Genomic DNA, 21,687 nt, shown 5'->3' on the forward strand with positions numbered 1-21,687 from the left:
TGCAATATAATCAGAAGCCAAAAATATGCCCAGTCCCAAAATTTGACATGAATCGGACCAAAAATAGGGGTTGCATAAAATTCCGCTGTCTACTTATAACTAAATTAAATTAAGCTTACATAGCTTATCCAGAGATGTCTTAAACTGCACTTCGCTGAAAATTTTTGAAATACTCTGCGGAAGCTTCCCGAAAGAGTAGATCGATATGACACATCTTCGAAGTTGATCAAAATTTGGACAAAATATAACGAATGCCAAATTTTGGACAGAATCGGTTGATCTGTTTGAGAATGAATTATCGTGCTCTCCTGGCAGCTACCCAGACGAACGGACATAGCTAAGACGACTCCCAGTTTTCTGAAACAGATTTCTTCCAAACACACTTTGGCCCTAAAACCATTATTTCGATGAGGCACATTTTGGCTAAAGGCTGTCTATTAACAGATGCACGATTTGGCGACAGAATTTGTCATTTACATAGCCGCGATTAGGTGCTAGAATTTCTTTTATGGATAGACTAACTATCATTAGTTCTCGGCCTTCAGAAATTCTTTGTGATAAGTAGACATCGGATTTTTGCATATTTTTGAAAATTATAACAAGATATTTGAAAATTCAATGTTATGATATTTCTAAGGTTTTCCGATTGTATTCGCTTTCTTTTGGTCTTACCGAAGTGATATAACTGAATTTCATAACATTCACTGTAGTTGTGAATTATTTGATAAATGATACGCCCAAAAATATATGGGATTATTAATATATTCATTGTTTTGACCATATATTAACTGTGACATATTGTCAAAAAAGTTCTAAAAACAAGATAAAATTTTCCAAGAGGTCTTACGCCATTTGTATTTAAAAATAGTAATGAAAATTATTTCATCAGTAAAATAAGTCTAAAATAAGGTTTATATCTTTGATAAATAAGACATTTTCGCTAACATGAACTTTCAAAATTTTGGTCAGGTGGGCCCCCCCCCGAAATGAAATCCTGGTTACGTCCCTGCACAATTGGTATATGTTAGCACGTGCCACTAGGGCTTCGACCCATATCACTGGAATGGTTAAAGCTATGTGCCCGTATTATGCATTAAATTAAAAGTCATTCTGTTCGCAAAAATTTCTTGCCTTAGAGCAAACATGGAGTCCATTGCGAAAAAAACTTCTTTCTTCCTATATTATAAATGTTTGAAATAAAAACAAATGTCTTTTACTTTATTTGAACATTTTGCATATTAAAGCGAAGATAATTTTTAATATTAATTTATTTCTCGTTGGAGTCGAGCTTAATGACTTAATAAATGATTTTTGCAAGTGAAAAAGGAAAAAGGAACCCACACAACCACCACTATTTAACAAGTTTCGCCTTTAGTACAATCTCATCAGACATATCGGCAGTGGAATGGATTCGATATCATCAAATTTTTCCTCTTCCAAATGCAATTTTGTTTTTACAAAGAAGGATATTTGTCCATTCGTTGTATGTCTTCCATGACAAACGCTTACATTTTGTTCATATTTAAGTTAGTTCTTGGGACTGACATAATGTGGTTTTGGAGTCATCTGGGTACAGATGACTACTTGGTGATGAACTCGACTACTTGCTTTTTCGTTCACAATTTTCAAGTTGTTAACCATCTTTTACGCCTCCTGTTACTCCTGGTAATAAATGTTCTGTGGCCAAGTTACAGGATATTTTTCAAGAAATTCGGATTTAATGTCTCATCTCTTGTTAGTTTGGTTTGAATATTGCTGGAGAAATTTCCATCTTCTTCTGTTTGACAAGATTTTTGTCCCATTTGTGTCTTTACGGTGATTTGCACTTTTTGAGTTACCGGCGAAAATCGGTAAAATTAAAATGCTTATAAATTCGGTAATTAACGATATTTTTTCGGTAAGTTAGCGACCAAAAGAAAGTAGTCGTAAAGTTCTACCGATAGTAACAGTTTTGTCACTTTTTACTTGAACTTTTCATTCATAAGTTTGCTTTTTAATTTTACTGACATTTGTCGTTAAGTCAAAAAATGAGTTAGAGAATCGCAAAAACTACTGTTGATGCTGTTTTATTACAACAATATCGAATAGCATTAGCTTCGCTAACAATATTTCTGTGAAATGGGTTGCTACATGTTGTAGTTGTTGCTAAACACAATTCGAAGAAATTTTAGCGGGCAAAGCTGTTGCTAATATGGCGTTAGTATTTTAAACCCAGAAGAAAACATAAACTTGGACAAAAAAAAAAAGAAGTAAGCTAAGACTATAGTCGGACGGGGCCAACCATGTGATACCCTACACTACAACCCCTGGGGGATTAGCATTCCGCGGATTACTTTATGGAACAAATAAATTTACTGTAAGAAATTACTTTGTGGATTCCGCCACCTTATCACTTCAAATGACAAATTTATTAAGCTGAGATATTGCTTTATATCCAAAGGCGTAATATTAGAAATAAGAATTGAGAAACGAAATGTAACGATTTCTCGCATTCATCAAAAAAATGTCTACGATGTATATTCTTCGAATAGCAGAAAATGCGCGGAAAAACTTCAAAGTTGTGGCTTAGAGATTATTTTGAACAAAAAGGTGGCGAAGCGACCCCATGCTACAGTATATTGGACAATTAATACTCTAAGGTAGGGGTGCTCACATTGAAGATGTGTTTCTCCGTTGCAGGCCAAACAACGACTGATGCTTACTCTCAATTTACGCTAACGTGAAGAAATGAGCCGCCCTGCTCTAAGGCTCCACGTAATTTGCAATGATGCAACAACTTTGAATTTCTCTGTCATGCCTTTACTCTTACTTTACGAAAATGTATTCAAGGCTATCGGACTAATATTGCGACCTACAGAACAGCTACAATATCGGATAATAATTATGTTTTTAATCCATTACGATCGCAAGGGGGTGAATATTTTGCGATCGTAATGGTAATAATAATAATAGGTGTTTATAATGGTGTGAACCCGACCTCCATACAATCGGTCCATAATTGCAGCCTGGAATTTGATTACAATGTATAATGGTCGGACGGACAAACATTGGTTAATTTATCTCGTCGGATATTTCGCAGTGCTATATGAAGTTTTGTCAAAATAAACTTATAATACAATTTCGACATTTTGGTTTAGGGTATAAAGATCGTTGTAATCGGCATCACAAGAAATATCTTCGAACCGCCTAAACTGTGTTGACATCGGCATGTTTTTAATACATTTTTGACATTTTATCAGAAAGTATACACTTGCCAACAAAACTGATTTTATCAGCGTTAACGAAACACAAGAACTACCTTTGTTTAAAACTCCAAAGCTATTCTCGAACAGGCCTTGCACGAATTCAATCATTTCTGAATTTTTGTGGGGGAGGTACTCGAAAGTGAGGCTAATATAGTATGTAGTCGAACTTGATTTAAGATTGAAAAAAGACAATTAACTATGTTCGGACCAAATAGGTTTCTCCATAAAAGAATTATCTTAATATTATCTTATTATCAAGAGTTATCAGTCAAACAGACAGACCAAAAAACGGACATGGCTAGATTGACTCTAAAGTATCTGAAACCATTATTTCAATTAGCACATTTCCTATCGTGACCGCTTGGTACAAAAAGACAACATCATGTTTTTCTTGGTGATGGTTGAATCCCATACAGTTATGTTGGTTACCTTTTTTAGTATTTTAGTCATGCAAAATTTGTCTATGGCTTTTGTGGAACTAGGTATCACAACCCGTTCAGCGTTCACCGATAAAAATAAGTCCCATATCATATGATTTAGCTTTCTTTTTTACACGACAGAAGTCACACCTTTTGAACTGGTCATTATTGCCTTGCCCAACACTTTTTTTGGCGGTCAATGGCTCGGAAAGTTTATTTCTATTCTTGAATAAATTCAATTTATCCAGCATAAGCTTAACAATCTTACCACACCCTGCAATAGCATGGAACCTCTTTGAATTTGGGCTGCACTTATTACTCTCATGTTGACAACTACATTCTACTCTCCTCTATTGTGTTAGGGAAGTTATAAATCGAGTTTAATATTGCGCTGATGAGCTTTACTACTCGTCTTAAACAGTTCGGCTGTTAGTTTTCCACCTCATACGACCTTTTCAGCCATCTGCCCAGGTGGTATCATCTTCTGGCGTTGGTTTGGCCGGTTCTCCTCTATCTTTTTCATCGCTGGCAATATTTGCTAACAAAAGCTTACTAAAATGTTCGTACTATTAATTCGTAAGAGGGAATCATTGGTATTTGAGCACTGAAAAATCGTTTTAATATTCTTGAATCTTGTACTGTTCACTAGAATTCGCAACTGCGAAGTCTAGCAGCTTCTTTTCCCCATGGAGGCTGTGGGGTAAAATGTGCCTCGTTGTCCTAACCTCGTATTAGGTAGGTGGTTGCCATAAAGCTATAGAGCGTATGGATTCTCTGTCAATATAAGAAATGCGCCTCCAAATCCGTTCAGAGAATTTGGAATCGATCTATGCATAGCCATCCGTTCGTATGTTTTTCTGGATAATATGATAATTTACGAAGGAAGTAAACGATTTGCCCTAATTTAGTATGTTCATCGTAATATTTCTTGTTCCCCGTTTTGGATACCTCCACCACAAAAGTCCAAAATGTTCGATTAAGTGCAGTTCGAAAATAAAGGGTGATCCAACTAGTGGTTCCTAACTTAAAAAAAAAAAAACACAAAGAAAATTCTAATTGAATGGGAAATTTTTATTAATATTTTATAGAAAATTCCTTGGCATTTATGTTTTTTACGTTCATGTCTATCAAATGTTGGCCGCGTCTACGTCTTAGACGGTCTGTCCGTAGAGTCCAATTTTCGCTGAATCGTTCGAACATTTCGACCGGTAACTGACGAATGCCGCGTGTGATTTTTTGCCCCAAGGTCTGAATTGAAGCGGGGTTGTCCGCAAACACTTTAAACTTTATATATCCCCATAGGAAAAAGTGTAACGGTGTGACATCACACGACAGTCCCAAAACCTGAAATTGTCTGTTCATCGAAGTATTCTTTTAATAAACCCATTGATTGATGTCATGTGAAGAATAATCATTGTCTTGTTGAAACCAATATGTAGTCGAGATCACGAACTTCATTTTCAAGTATCGCATAGGCGGCTTTCATTGTCCTCATTGAAGGTTAAGTTCTCACCGATATAATTTTTGAAGAAATATGGGCTGATGGTCCTACCAGCAGACAACCCCCACGAAACCTTTGTTTTTAGTGGATAAGGGGACACCTCGTGAATCTCCTTAGGTTACTCTAAACCTAAATGCGGCTACTTTCCTTGTTTACATACCCATTAAGCCAGTGCCTCATTGCTGAACAAAATTTGGGTCGAAACACATTCCTCAAAGAAAGTGATTTTTCGTAATAAAGTTGAACGATTTGCAAAAAATTTTCAATCGTAAGTCTTTCCACGATAAAATGCCAAATAATACTCAACAAAAATAACATAATACCATGACTCGACTCACACGTGATCAGTCAAAAAAGGCCTTTTAAAAAGTACTTCTAGTAGGATCACCCTTTAGTTTGGATTTTTGTTTTGTCATTGAAAGTCTTTTTTGTAAGTTCGGGTTTGGATGAAGAGAGCTGGAATTCTAAAATTTTATAGTATGTTCACTATTAGCAAATAAGGTTGAGATACAGGGGAGGCTTTAGCACTTAATTTGGTACCATTTTGTAATGGTAAACGGATATAGCTGAAGTTCTGAATTTTGATATTGGGATCAATTTTGCTGTGTATAGTGGAGATACGGAGAAAGTTTCGGAGATACATACTGAAAACGCATGAAAAGGGTAGGGATTGAGCTTGAATCCGAACTACATATTATAAGCGTACATATTTTAATTGTACGACAAGTACTAAGTTTGGTCCAATTTGGACTAATTGAAGGTATAGAGCTACACTATTGGTGTATTGCGATTAGGTAAGGTCGCTTTAGAAAATCGAACTACAAGCGTCCGAAAGTGTATTGGATAAAGGGATAGAGCTGGAAAACTAGTGTTATGCTAACTTTTGGATGCGCAGGGTTGAAATGAGTAGTTGGTTTTGAAAATTGGAAAAAAAATGAATAATAACAAATTTGAATAATTTTCAAAATGATACTTTTTGAATGCTAAATGTTCTAAATACAATGGAAGTTAACTGAAGTTATGTTTTATCCCCGGTTTGAATATAAATAACAGTAGCTTATCGCACTGACGAAGAATAATTAATACATTACAAAACTGTAACGTTTTTGGTGTGAAAACTTTATTAACGTAGTGAAAAATTAGCATCCCGTTTTTTGTTATTTTTAGATTTTGATATTATACCTCTAATGTACATGATGGGGCTCAGTGTGCGTGTTATTATGTTAGATAATTGTGTGTTAATTGAAACCAGTTTTAAAGTTAGCCAAAAAAAATCGTGATTTCTTTTCGAATACGTTTATATAAATTTTTCTCTCTAAAAAGGCATAAAATATGTTTTGGCTGTCATCATGATCAAACTGAAAGGATTATACGACCTCAAAAGGCTAAGACAATGTAGACAAGAACATTTTGAAAAATGTTTAATTCTTTTATTTCAATTTAATATTAAATTTTTATTCTTCAATTCGTATCAAAATTTTATTTTAAATCACACTGTAGAACAAATTCAGAATATTAATAAAAATCTGTTGCAAATATTAGAAAAAAAATTACTAAAAACTTCGAACTTTTGATATTCTAGCAAAAATTTGGAAGCTAAATGAGTTGAATAGCCAATTATAAGGTAATGCAAAGATGCTATTTCGCAAGTCAAACTTTTTTATTTTCTCACTTCAAAGTAATGAGTAACGGTGGTACAGAGTGTGAGCGTACAATGGCAAAACCGATGACTGTGAATTCTGCACTCAGTGTCAGTAAAAAAGAGTCCTTCTATATATTGATGTATTTATTATATTGTACTGTAGTTAACACCTTTACCTGCATTATTATAAGTCTTTTTTTAAGTTTGGATTTTTCGATCAGATTTATAGCGTTGCGGTTAACTTAAAGTTAAAAGTGATCATTAAACATGAATGAGGGCTCTCTTTTCATTAACTTTTAATATGAAAATTATATTTTTAACGCCTCAAAATTAGTTAATTTTGCGTTTTAAAATCCCTCCCACAGAGTCTTACTATTGGGATGTTTTCGCCTTTTAAAGATTTTAATTTGGTTATCATTATGTTATTCCTATAAAAAGGAAAAAATTGATTTTTATGTTTCCTATGGATATTTCACCATCTTTTCAAAAATTGTTTTTGTATCACTACTGTTAAGATCGAAAAGGTGTCCAAAATACCTGTTCTTTTAATTTTTGTATTTTTTCTATTTCCATATCATGAGATATTTTTAACGAGCTATTTTGTATGCCAACACACAAGCCGAATGCCTAACAAATTGTTTGGCCAACTCTCCCTCCGTACCTTCTTCCCATCATCACCAACAAAAAACACTTGGCAATTGAGTCATTAAGAAAAACAATTTGTAGAAAACAGCAGAACGCAAAGAAAAAAATTGAAACACATGTGATTAAATCTGTCTCCTTAAATCAAGTTTCAAGTTCGCGTTGAGTGTAATATTTTGCCAATGTAGTTGTTATCTTTGTTATGTTTATTTTTTAATTATTTACTTAAGTGTTGTTTTTTTCTCTTCTTTCTATTTTTTACTATAATTATTTTTTGTTATTGCCTGAGTAGTATTTTAAAAAGCCACATTGCAAATAACTTGGCAGTCATCTAACAGCCTGTTTATTTTTGAGCTGAACTTGACTTCTGTTAAGTCTGTTTATTATTTCTCGCGATTGTTGTTGTTAGCTGTTCTTATTGCTGCCATGAATAACAACGAATGAATGAATTGGAAATAATGTCAAATCAAATTTGTGGTTTCAAAGGAAAAATGTTAACTGTTGTCAAAGTCCAAGCCAGACAGGCGACTTCGGAATTTGTATTTGCGATGAATTGGAATTTTATTGGGGGTAGATGGTCGGCCATATGTTTTCCATGATGAATAGTCAATGGAAAATATTAGATTAAAAATTCAAAATATTCTTTAAAAATCCACGATTATTGGTCTGTTAGTCCAAGGAAAAATATTCTTGAAAAAATCCACGATTATTTCTCTGTTAGTCCAAGCAAAAATATTCTTTAAAAAATCCACGATTATTGGTCTGTTAGTCCAAGGAAAAATATTCTTTAAAAAATCCACGATTATTTTTCTGTTAGTCCAAAGAAAAATATTCTTTAAAAAATCCACGATTATTTTTCTGTTAGTCCAAGGAAAAATATTCTTTAAAAGATCCACGATTATTTTTCTGTTAGTCCAAGGTAAAATTTTATTTAAAAAATCCACGATTATTTTTCTGTTAGTCCAAGGAAAAATATTCTTTAAAAAATCCACGATTATTTTTCTGTTAGTCCAAGAAAAATATTCTTAAAAAATCCACGATTATTTTTCTGTTAGTCCAAGGAAAAATATTCTTTAAAAAATCCACGATTATTTTTCGTTTAGTCCAAGAAAAAATATTCTTTAAAAAATCCACGATTATTTTTCGGTTAGACCAAGGAAAAATATTCTTTAAAAAATCCACGATTATTTTTCGATTAGTCCAAGGAAAAATATTCTTTAAAAAATCCACGATTATTGGTCTATTAGTCCAAGGAAAAATATTCTTTAAAAAATCCACGATTATTGGTCTGTTAGTCCAAGGAAAAATATTCTTTAAAAAATCCACGATTATTTTTCTGTTAGTCCAAGGAAAAATATTCTTTAAAAAATCCACGATTATTTTTCTAATAGTCCAAGGAAAAATATTCTTTAAAAAATCCACGATTATTTTTCGGTTAGTCCAAGGAAAAATATTCTTTAAAAAATCCACGATTATTTTTCGTTTAGTCCAAGAAAAAATATTCTTTAAAAAATCCACGATTATTTTTCGGTTAGACCAAGGAAAAATATTCTTTAAAAAATCCACGTTTATTTTTCGATTAGTCCAAGGAAAAATATTCTTTAAAAAATCCACGATTATTGGTCTATTAGTCCAAGGAAAAATATTCTTTAAAAAATCCACGATTATTGGTCTGTTAGTCCAAGGAAAAATATTCTTTAAAAAATCCACGATTATTTTTTGGATAGTCCAAGGAAAAATATTCTATAAAAAATCCACGTTTATTGGTCTGTTGGTCTATGAAAAAATATTCTTTAAAAAATCCACGATTATTGGTCTGTTAGTCCAAGGAAAAATATTCTTTAAAAACCCCACGATTATTTTTCGGTTAGTCCAAGGAAAAATATTCTTTAAAAATCCACGATTATTGGTCTGTTAGTCCAAGGAAAAAAATTCTTGAAAAAATTCTTGATTATTGATCTGCTAGTCCAAGGAAAAATATTCTTTAAAAAATCCACGATTATTTTTCGGTTAGTCCAAGGAAAAATATTCATTAAAAAATCCACGATTATTTTTCGGTTAGTCCAAGGAAAAATATTCTTTAAAAAATCCACGATTATTTTTCGGTTAGTCCAAGGAAAAATATTCTTTAAAAAATCCACGATTATTTTTCGGTTAGTCCAAGGAAAAATATTCTTTAAAAAATCCACGATTTTTGGTCTGTTAGTCCAAGGAAAAATATTCTTTAAAAAATCCACGATTATTTTTAGATTAGTCCAAGGAAAAATATTCTTTAAAAAATCCACGATTATTTCCCGGTTAGTCCAAGGAAAAATATTCTTTAAAAAACCCACTGTTATTGGTCTATTAGTCCAAGGAAAAATATTCTTTAAAAAATCCACGATTATTTTTCGGTTAGTCCATGGAAAAATATTCTTTAAAAAATCCACGATTATTTTTCGGTTAGTCCAAGGAAAAATATTCTTTAAAAAATCCACGATTATTTTTAGGTTAGTCCAAGGAAAAATATTCTTTAAAAAATCCACTATTATTGGTCTGTTAGTCCAAGGATAAATATTCTTTAAAAAATCCACGATTATTTTTCGGTTAGTCCAAGGAAAAATATTCTTTAAAAAATCCACGATTATTTTTCGGTTAGTCCAAGGAAAAATATTCTTTAAAAAATCCACGATTATTTTTCGGTTAGTCCAAGGAAAAATATTCTTTAAAAAATCCACGATTATTTTTCGGTTAGTCCAAGGAAAAATATTCTTTAAAAAATCCACGATTATTTTTCGGTTAGTCCAAGGAAAAATATTCTTAAAAAAATCCACGATTATTGGCCTGTTAGTCCAAGGAAAAATATTCTTTAAAAAATCCACGATTATTGATTGGTCTGTTAGTCCAAGGAAAAATATTCTTTAAAAAATCCACGATTATTGGTCTGTTAGTCCAAGGAAAAATATTCTTTAAAAAATCCACGATTATTGGTCTGTTAGTCCAAGGAAAAATATTCTTTAAAAAATCCACGATTATTGGTCTGTTAGTCCAAGGAAAAATATTCTTTAAAAAATCCACGATTATTGGTCTGTTAGTCCAAGGTAAAATATTATTTAAAAAATCTACGATTATTGGTCTGTTAGTCCAAGGAAAAATATTCTATAAAAAATCCACGATTATTGGTCTGTTAGTCCAAGGTAAAATATTCTTTAAAAAATCCACGATTATTGGTCTGTTAGTACAAGGAAAAATATTCTTTAAAAAATCCACGATTATTGGTCTGTTAGTCCAAGGTAAAATATTCTTTAAAAAATCCACGATTATTTTTCGGTTAGTCCAAGGAAAAATATTCTTTAAAAAATCCACGATTATTGGCCTGTTAGTCCAAGGAAAAATATTCTTTAAAAAATCCACGATTATTGATTGGTCTGTTAGTCCAAGGAAAAATATTCTTTAAAAAATCCACGATTATTGGTCTGTTAGTCCAAGGAAAAATATTCTTTAAAAAATCCACGATTATTGGTCTGTTAGTCCAAGGAAAAATATTCTTTAAAAAATCCACGATTATTGGCCTGTTAGTACAAGGAAAAATATTCTTTAAAAAATCCACGATTATTGGTCTGTTAGTCCAAGGAAAAATATTCTATAAAAAATCCACGATTATTGGTCTGTTAGTCCAAGGTAAAATATTATTTAAAAAATCCACGATTATTGGTCTGTTAGTACAAGGAAAAATATTCTTTAAAAAATCCACGATTATTGGTCTGTTAGTCCAAGGTAAAATATTATTTAAAAAATCCACGATTATTTTTCGGTTAGTCCAAGGAAAAATATTCTTTAAAAAATCCACGATTATTTTTCGGTTAGTCCAAGGAAAAATATTCTTTAAAAAATCCACGATTATTTTTCTGTTAGTCCAAGGAAAAAAATTCTTTAAAAAATCAACGATTATTTTTCTGTTAGTCCAAGGAAAAATATTCTTTAAAAAATCCACGATTATTTTTCGGTTAGTCCAAGGAAAAATATTCTTTAAAAAATTCACGATTATTGGTATGTTAGTCCAAGGAAAACATTCTGTAAAAAATACACGATTATTGGTCTGTTTGTCCAAGGAAAAATATTCTTTAAAAAATCCACGATTATTAGTCTGTTGGTCCAAGGAAAAATATTCTTTAAAAAATCCACGATTATTTTTCGGTTAGTCCAAGGAAAAATATTCTTTAAAAAATCCACGATTATTGGTCTGTTAGTCCAAGGAAAAATATTCTTTAAAAAATCCACGATTATTGGTCTGTTAGTCCAAGGAAAAATATTCTTTAAAAATCCACGATTATTGGTCTGTTAGTCCAAGGAAAAATATTCTTTGAAAAATCCACGATTATTGGTCTGTTAGTTCAAGGAAAAATATTCTTTGAAACATCCACGGTTATTGGTCTGTTAGTCCAAGGAAAAATATTCTTTAAAAAATCCACGATTATTGGTCTGTTAGTAAAAAATCCACGATTATTGGTTTGTTAGTCCAAGGAAAAATATTCTTTAAAAAATTCACGATTATTGGTCTGTTAGTCCAAGGAAAAATATTCCTTAAAAAATCCACAATTATTGGTCTGTAAGTCCAAGGAAAAATATTCTTTAAAAAATCCACGATTATTGATTGGTCTGTTAGTCCAAGGAAAAATATTCTTTAAAAAATCCACGATTATTGGTCTGTTAGTCCAAGGAAAAATATTCTTTAAAAAATCCACGATTATTGGTCTGTTAGTCCAAGGAAAAATATTCTTTAAAAATCCACGATTATTGGTCTGTTGTTTAATGAAAAAATATTCTTTAGAAAATCCACGATTATTGGTCTGTTGTTTAATGAAAAAATATTCTTTAAAAAATCCACGATTATTGGTCTGTTGTTTAATGAAAAAATATTCTTTAAAAAATCCACGATTATTGGTCTGCTAGTCCAAGGGAAACTATTCTTCAAAAAATCCACGATTATTAGACTGTTAGCCCAAGGAAAAATATTCTTTAAAAAATCCACGATTATTGATCTGTTAGTCCAAGGAAAAATATTCTTTAAAAAATCCACGATTATTGATCTGTTAGTCCAAGGAAAAATATTCTTTAAAAAATCCACGATTATTGATCTGTTAGTCCAAGGAAAAATATTCTTTAAAAAATCCACGATTATTGATCTGTTAGTCCAAGGAAAAATATTCTTTAAAAAATCCACGATTATTGATCTGTTAGTCCAAGGAAAAATATTCTTTAAAAAATCCACGATTATTTTTCGGTTAGTCCAAGGAAAAATATTCTTTAAAAAATCCACGATTATTTTTCGGTTAGTCCAAGGAAAAATATTCTTTAAAAAATCCACGATTATTTTTCGGTTAGTCCAAGGAAAAATATTCTTTAAAAAATCCACGATTATTTTTCGTTTAGTCCAAGGAAAAATATTCTTTAAAAAATCCACGATTATTTTTCTGTTAGTCCAACGACAAATAATCTTTAAAAAATCCACTATTATTGGTCTATTGTGCCATGAAAAATATTCTTTAAAAAATCCACGATTATTTTTCTGTTAGTCCAACGAAAAATATTCTTTAAAAAATCCACGATTATTGGTCTGTTGGTCCAAGGAAAAATATTCTGTTAGTCCAAGGAAAAATATTCTTTAAAAAATCCACGATTATTGGTCTGTTGGTCCAAGGAAAAATATTCTGTTAGTCCAAGGAAAAATATTCTTTAAAAAATCCACGATTATTGGTCTGTTAGTCCAAGGAAAAATATTCTTTAAAACATCCACGATTACTGGTCTGTTAGTCCAAGGAAAAATATTCTTTAAAAAATCCACGATTATTGACCTGTTAGTCCAAGGAAAAATATTCTTTAAAAAATCCACGGTTATTGATCTGTTAGTCCAAGGAAAAATATTCTTTAAAAAATCCACGATTATTGGTCTGTTAGTCCAAGGAAAAATATTCTTTAAAAAATCCACGATTATTGGTCTGTTAGTCCAAGGAAAAATATTCTTTAAAAAATCCACGATTATTGGTCTGTTAGTCCAAGGAAAAATATTCTTTAAAAAATCCACGATTATTTTTCGGTTAGTCCAAGGAAAAATATTCTTTAAAAAATCCACGATTATTGGTCTGTTAGTCCAAGGAAAAATATTCTTTAAAAATCCACGATTATTGGTCTGTTGTTTAATGAAAAAATATTCTTTAGAAAATCCACGATTATTGGTCTGTTGTTTAATGAAAAAATATTCTTTAAAAAATCCACGATTATTGGTCTGTTGTTTAATGAAAAAATATTCTTTAAAAAATCCACGATTATTGGTCTGCTAGTCCAAGGGAAACTATTCTTCAAACAATCCACGATTATTAGACTGTTAGTCCAAGGAAAAATTTTCTTTAAAAAATCCACGATTATTGATCTGTTAGTCCATGGAAAAATATTCTTTAAAAAAATCCACGATTATTGATCTGTTAGTCCAAGGAAAAATATTCTTTAAAAAATCCACGATTATTGATCTGTTAGTCCAAGGAAAAATATTCTTTAAAAAATCCACGATTATTGATCTGTTAGTCCAAGGAAAAATATTCTTTAAAAAATCCACGATTATTTTTCGGTTAGTCCAAGGAAAAATATTCTTTAAAAAATCCACGATTATTTTTCGGATAGTCCAAGGAAAAATATTCTTTAAAAAATCCACGATTATTTTTCGGATAGTCGAAGGAAAAATATTCTATAAAAAATCCACGATTATTGGTCTGTTAGTCCAGGGAAAATTATTCTTTAAGAAATCCACGATTATTGGTCTGTTAATCCGAGGAAAAATATTCTTTAAAAAATCCACGATTATTGGTCTGTTAGTCCGAGGAAAAATATCCTTAAAAATCCACGGCTATTGACCTTGATTGATTGACCACGATTATTGGTCTGTTAGTCCAAGGAAAAATATTCTTTAAAAAATCCACGATTATTGGTCTGTTAGTCCAAGGAAAAATATTCTTTAAAAAATCCACGATTATTGGTCTGTTAGTCCAAGGAAAAATATTCTTTAAAAAATCCACGATTATTGGTCTGTTAGTCCAAGGAGAAATATTCTTTAAAAAATCCACGATTATTGGTCTGTTAGTCCAAGGAAAAATATTCTTTAAAAAATCCACGATTATTGGTCTGTTAGTCCAAGGAAAAATATTCTTTAAAAAATCCACGATTATTGGTCTGTTAGTCCAAGGAAAAATATTCTTTAAAAAATCCCCGAATATTGGTCTGTTAGTCCAAGGAAAAATATTCTTTAAAAAATCCACGATTATTGGTCTGTTGGTCCAAGGAAAAATATTCTTTAAAAAATCCACGATTATTGGTCTGTTAGTCCAAGGAAAAATATTCTTTAAAAAATCCACGATTATTTTTCGGTTAGTCCAAGGAAAAATATTCTTTAAAAAATCCACGATTATTTTTCGGTTAGTCCAAGGAAAAATATTCTTTAAAAAATCCACGATTATTTTTCGGTTAGTCCAAGGAAAAATATTCTTTAAAAAATCCACGATTATTTTTCGGTTAGTCCAAGGAAAAATATTCTTTAAAAATTCCACGATAATTTTTCTGTTAGTCCAAAAAAAAAAAAAATATTCTTTAAAAAATCCACGATTATTGGTCTGTTAGTCCAAGGAAAAATATTCTTTAAAAAATCCACGATTATTGGTCTGTTAGTCCAAGGAAAAATATTCTTTAAAAAATCCACGATTATTGGTCTGTTAGTCCAAGGAAAAATATTCTTTAAAAAATCCACGATTATTGGTCTGTTAGTCCAAGGAAAAATATTCTTTAAAAAATCCACGATTATTGGTCTGTTAGTCCAAGGAAAAATATTCTTTAAAAAATCCCCGAATATTGGTCTGTTAGTCCAAGGAAAAATATTCTTTAAAAAATCCACGATTATTGGTCTGTTAGTCCAAGGAAAAATATTCTTTAAAAAATCCACGATTATTGGTCTGTTAGTCCAAGGAAAAATATTCTTTAAAAAATCCACGATTATTGGTCTGTCAGTCCAAGGAAAAATATTCTTTAAAAAATCCACGATTATTGGTCTGTTAGTCCAAGGAAAAATATTCTTTAAAAAATCCACGATTATTGGTCTGTTAGTCCAAGGAAAAATATTCTTTAAAAAATCCACGATTATTGGTCTGTTAGTCCAAGGAAAAATATTCTTTAAAAAATCCACGATTATTGGTCTGTTAGTCCAAGGAAAAATATTCTTTAAAAAATCCACGATTATTGGTCTGTTAGTCCAAGGAAAAATATTCTTTAAAAAATCCACGATTATTGGTCTGTTAGTCCAAGGAAAAATATTCTTTAAAAAATCCACGATTATTGGTCTGTTAGTCCAAGGAAAAATATTCTTTAAAAAATCCACGATTATTGGTCTGTTAGTCCAAGGAAAAATATTCTTTAAAAAATCCACGATTATTGGTCTGTTAGTCCAAGGAAAAATATTCTTTAAAAAATCCACGATTATTGGTCTGTTAGTCCAAGGAAAAATATTCTTTAAAAAATCCACGATTATTGGTCTGTTAGTCCAAGGAAAAATATTCTTTAAAAAATCCACGATTATTGGTCTGTTAGTCCAAGGAAAAATATTCTTTAAAAAATCCACGATTATTGGTCTGTTAGTCCAAGGAAAAATATTCTTTAAAAAATCCACGATTATTGGTCTGTTAGTCCAAGGAAAAATATTCTTTAAAAAATCCACGATTATTGGTCTGTTAGTCCAAGGAAAAATATTCTTTAAAAAATCCACGATTATTGGTCTGTTAGTCCAAGGAAAAATATTCTTTAAAAAATCCACGATTATTGGTCTGTTAGTCCAAGGAAAAATATTCTTTAAAAAATCCACGATTATTGGTCTGTTAGTCCAAGGAAAAATATTCTTTAAAAAATCCACGATTATTGGTCTGTTAGTCCAAGGAAAAATATTCTTTAAAAAATCCACGATTATTGGTCTGTTAGTCCAAGGAAAAATATTCTTTAAAAAATCCACGATTATTGGTCTGTTAGTCCAAGGAAAAATATTCTTTAAAAAATCCACGATTATTGGTCTGTTAGTCCAAGGAAAAATATTCTTTAAAAAATCCACGATTATTGGTCTGTTAGTCCAAGGAAAAATATTCTTTAAAAAATCCACGATTATTGGTCTGTTAGTCCAAGGAAAAATATTCTTTAAAAAAATCCACGATTATTGGTCTGTTAGTCCAAGGAAAAATATTCTTTAAAAAATCCACGATTATTGGTCTGTTAGTCCAAGGAAAAATATTCTTTAAAAAATCCACGATTATTGGTCTGTTAGTCCAAGGAAAAATATTCTTTAAAAAATCCACGATTATTGGTCTGTTAGTCCAAGGAAAAATATTCTTTAAAAAATCCACGATTATTGGTCTGTTAGTCCAAGGAAAAATATTCTTTAAAAAATCCACGATTATTGGTCTGTTAGTCCAAGGAAAAATATTCTTTAAAAAATCCACGATTATTGGTCTGTTAGTCCAAGGAAAAATATTCTTTAAAAAATCCACGATTATTGGTCTGTTAGTCCAAGGAAAAATATTCTTTAAAAAATCCACGATTATTGGTCTGTTAGTCCAAGGAAAAATATTCTTTAAAAAATCCACGATTATTGGTCTGTTAGTCCAAGGAAAAATATTCTTTAAAAAATCCACGATTATTGGTCTGTTAGTCCAAGGAAAAATATTCTTTAAAAAATCCACGATTATTGGTCTGTTAGTCCAAGGAAAAATATTCTTTAAAAAATCCACGATTATTGGTCTGTTAGTCCAAGGAAAAATATTCTTTAAAAAATCCACGATTATTGGTCTGTTAGTCCAAGGAAAAATATTCTTTAAAAAATCCACGATTATTGGTCTGTTAGTCCAAGGAAAAATATTCTTTAAAAAATCCACGATTATTGGTCTGTTAGTCCAAGGAAAAATATTCTTTAAAAAATCCACGATTATTGGTCTGTTAGTCCAAGGAAAAATATTCTTTAAAAAATCCACGATTATTGGTCTGTTAGTCCAAGGAAAAATATTCTTTAAAAAATCCACGATTATTGGTCTGTTAGTCCAAGGAAAAATATTCTTTAAAAAATCCACGATTATTGGTCTGTTAGTCCAAGGAAAAATATTCTTTAAAAAATCCACGATTATTGGTCTGTTAGTCCAAGGAAAAATATTCTTTAAAAAATCCACGATTATTGGTCTGTTAGTCCAAGGAAAAATATTCTTTAAAAAATCCACGATTATTGGTCTGTTAGTCCAAGGAAAAATATTCTTTAAAAAATCCACGATTATTGGTCTGTTAGTCCAAGGAAAAATATTCTTTAAAAAATCCACGATTATTGGTCTGTTAGTCCAAGGAAAAATATTCTTTAAAAAATCCACGATTATTGGTCTGTTAGTCCAAGGAAAAATATTCTTTAAAAAATCCACGATTATTGGTCTGTTAGTCCAAGAAAAAATATTCTTTAAAAAATCCACGATTATTGGTCTGTTAGTCCAAGGAAAAATATTCTTTAAAAAATTCACGATTATTGGTCTGTTAGTCCAAGGAAAAATATTCTTTAAAAAATCCACGATTATTGGTCTGTTAGTCCAAGGAAAAATATTCTTTAAAAAATCCACGATTATTGGTCTGTTAGTCCAAGGAAAAATATTCTTTAAAAAATCCACGATTATTGGTCTGTTAGTCCAAGGAAAAATATTCTTTAAAAAATCCACGATTATTGGTCTGTTAGTCCAAGGAAAAATATTCTTTAAAAAAATCCACGATTATTGGTCTGTTAGTCCAAGGAAAAATATTCTTTAAAAAATCCACGATTATTGGTCTGTTAGTCCAAGGAAAAATATTCTTTAAAAAATCCACGATTATTGGTCTGTTAGTCCAAGGAAAAATATTCTTTAAAAAATCCACGATTATTGGTCTGTTAGTCCAAGGAAAAATATTCTTTAAAAAATCCACGATTATTGGTCTGTTAGTCCAAGGAAAAATATTCTTTAAAAAATCCACGATTATTGGTCTGTTAGTCCAAGGAAAAATATTCTTTAAAAAATCCACGATTATTGGTCTGTTAGTCCAAGGAAAAATATTCTTTAAAAAATCCACGATTATTGGTCTGTTAGTCCAAGGAAAAATATTCTTTAAAAAATCCACGATTATTGGTCTGTTAGTCCAAGAAAAAATATTCTTTAAAAAATCCACGATTATTGGTCTGTTAGTCCAAGGAAAAATATTCTTTAAAAAATTCACGATTATTGGTCTGTTAGTCCAAGGAAAAATATTCTTTAAAAAATCCACGATTATTGGTCTGTTAGTCCAAGGAAAAATATTCTTTAAAAAATCCACGATTATTGGTCTGTTAGTCCAAGGAAAAATATTCTTTAAAAAATCCACGATTATTGGTCTGTTAGTCCAAGGAAAAATATTCTTTAAAAAATCCACGATTATTGGTCTGTTAGTCCAAGGAAAAATATTCTTTAAAAAAATCCACGATTATTGGTCTGTTAGTCCAAGGAAAAATATTCTTTAAAAAATCCACGATTATTGGTCTGTTAGTCCAAGGAAAAATATTCTTTAAAAAATCCACGATTATTGGTCTGTTAGTCCAAGGAAAAATATTCTTTAAAAAATCCACGATTATTGGTCTGTTAGTCCAAGGAAAAATATTCTTTAAAAAATCCACGATTATTGATCTGCTAGTCCAAGGAAAAATATTCTTTAAAAAATCCACGATTATTGATCTGTTAGTCCAAGGAAAAATATTCTTTAAAAAATCCACGATTATTTTTCTGTTAGTCCAAGGAAAAATATTCTTTAAAAAATCCACGATTATTTTTCTGTTAGTCCAAGGAGAAATATTCTTAAAAAAATCCACTTTTATTGATCTGTTAGTCCAAGGAAAAATATTCTTTAAAAAATCCACGATTATTGATCTGCTAGTCCAAGGAAAAATATTCTTTAAAAAATCCACGATTATTGATCTGTTAGTCCAAGGAAAAAAATTTTTTAAAAAATCCACGATTATTGATCTGTTAGTCCAAGGGAAAATATTCTTTAAAAAATCCACGATTATTGATCTGTTAGTCCAAGGAAAAATATTCTTTAAAAAATCCACGATTATTGATCTGTTAGTCCAAGGAAAAATATTCTTTAAAAAATCCACGATTATTTTGCTGTTAGTCTAAGAAAAAATATTCTTTAAAAAATCCACAATTATTAGTCTGTTAGTCCAAGGAAAAATATTCTTTAAAAAATCCACGATTATTGCTCTGTTGGGCTATGAAAAAATATTCTTTAAAAAATCCACCATTATGGGTCTGCTGGTCTATGAAAAATTATTCTTTAAAAATCCACTTTTTTTGGTACATTGGTCTATGAAAACATATTCTTTAAAAAATCCACCATTATTAACTTGTTAGACATGCTACGAATATGTTTCATGGATGCGTAGAATGTACACACACTGTATTCTATCTACCGTTTTTGCGTCTAGACTCAAAAGGCTGACATAAAGGTTAAAATTCCATTACGAAAATATTTCCATAAAAGTACATGTTAAATCTTTCGTTTTTATTTGTTTCCATGTCCCATATGGCACGTTCTGCCAATGCAATTTTACAGTGAAGTGCAGTGATTCAAAAATGACCATGCAGACGAATATGTAAAACGTTTCGAAGGTCTTGACAAATGGGAAATCAATAATATTGATTTAAAGAGAAATCGGTGTCTTTCCCTTAGAGGGCCATAGGAACAAAAACATAAAATGAAAATACAACCAAAAAAGAAATAAAGACCATAAAAAGAAAATGGCATAGTTCAAGGTAGAGCGGGGCCACATATGCACTTATGTTGGTTGCATTTATGAATTTATGGGGATTTGTCATCGGCACTTGAATTCACCTAACCATTGTAATTACTTCAATGCACTTTTTATTGATTTATTTCATAACTTTCTTTCCATTTCTATTTCCTGTAGCACCACCCAAAACCTTCGTCTTCATCACATTCTATACCGGATGTTGCTGCCCCAGCCGTTTTAACAACTGAAAGTACACATGTCGATTTGAATGCTTCCGTTAAAACATCACCACAACAACATCAACACCAGCAACAACAAAGACAACATTACCAAAATAATAACCAACAACAACAACATCACCAAAAATCCACAATTCCTAATGCTTCGGCTAGCATTCAGAATAATGCAACAACGTCTTCCAATAACAATATTGTCGGCCATCATAATCACCAACAGCAACATCATCAACCAAATTATAGTAATAAGCTTGGACCATTGGGTGTTGCACCATCACACTCATCATCATCTGCTGCTGTAGCAGGAACCAATAATGTCACAATTCCTGTCGAATCTCAACCACCAATGCGGACAATTGAATTATCTACTGGACGGATACGAGAAGGTTTCGGTAAGTTGTATATTTTTGGGGAAGTTACATTACGATGCACTGCAATAACATCGTGTTGTAATGTTTATCGCTTAAATCCACTTTAATGGCACTTCTTGGAACGTGTTGACATTTTATTATCACAAGAGCTACCCGTTTATGATCAGGTCAAGGTATGGACCCGAAATGTTTCAATATTTTAAGGTCACTCACTCATATCCTCCTGTAAATGAAGACTTGTGGGAAATGTCTTCTGTACAAAACAACCTTTCAAAAGATCTTCTCTTGAAAGATGATAATTTTAAGGTCTTCCATAGTAAGGAGATATTTTAATATTCTGTAGGGGAAAATTAACTGCTATAGATTTTCTTTAGGAAACAAACTTATTAAGGTCTGCTATATAAGAAAGAGGTATATGAACGCTGTTCCTTCTGAGAAAGATTGAATAAACAATGTTGGTGTTTTTTCTAGCAGGATAAAATTCTGAGTCGATATAGCATGTCCATTAGGGCTATAACCAAAAAAATACCACCACATAGCCGTGTAGAGCTTGGAAAACTATTATGAAATCCGTTGTCAATTTTTCTCTATCGCGAAAAAAGTTTCCGCACCAAGTGCATTGAAGTTCAGTAATGCATTTTTTAATTTTAGCTGTTATGACAACATATTTGATTTTAATTAAAATTTTTATTTTTTTGTAATCTAATTTAAAATCATTATCAAAGCGTTCTGGACCAATTTCTTCTCAAATCGCGCCATTTCGGAGCATATTAGGAACTTTTGATACTATTGCAATTTTTGC

The 21,687-nt window shown here is 31.0% G+C and overlaps 1 protein-coding gene across 4 annotated transcripts in view; it reads left to right on the forward strand.

Moving 5' to 3' along the window:
- Window positions 1-21,687, forward strand: part of LOC141393950 (uncharacterized) — a 54,740-nt gene that overhangs the window by 12,445 nt on the left and 20,608 nt on the right. For all 4 annotated transcript variants that reach the window (XR_012410217.1, XM_073967600.1, XM_073967599.1 and 1 more), the window contains exon 2: window positions 20,456-20,906. Coding sequence is in view for 3 of the 4 variants with exons in the window: in XM_073967600.1 (XP_073823701.1) it covers window positions 20,456-20,906 (451 nt within the window). In the remaining variant the exon portion in view is untranslated. The remainder of the gene's footprint in view (window positions 1-20,455; window positions 20,907-21,687) is intronic.

This window comes from Musca autumnalis, unplaced genomic scaffold, assembly GCF_047663935.1.
Source record: "Musca autumnalis isolate F117 unplaced genomic scaffold, ASM4766393v1 scaffold_2, whole genome shotgun sequence".
Classification (NCBI taxonomy): domain Eukaryota; kingdom Metazoa; phylum Arthropoda; class Insecta; order Diptera; family Muscidae; genus Musca; species Musca autumnalis.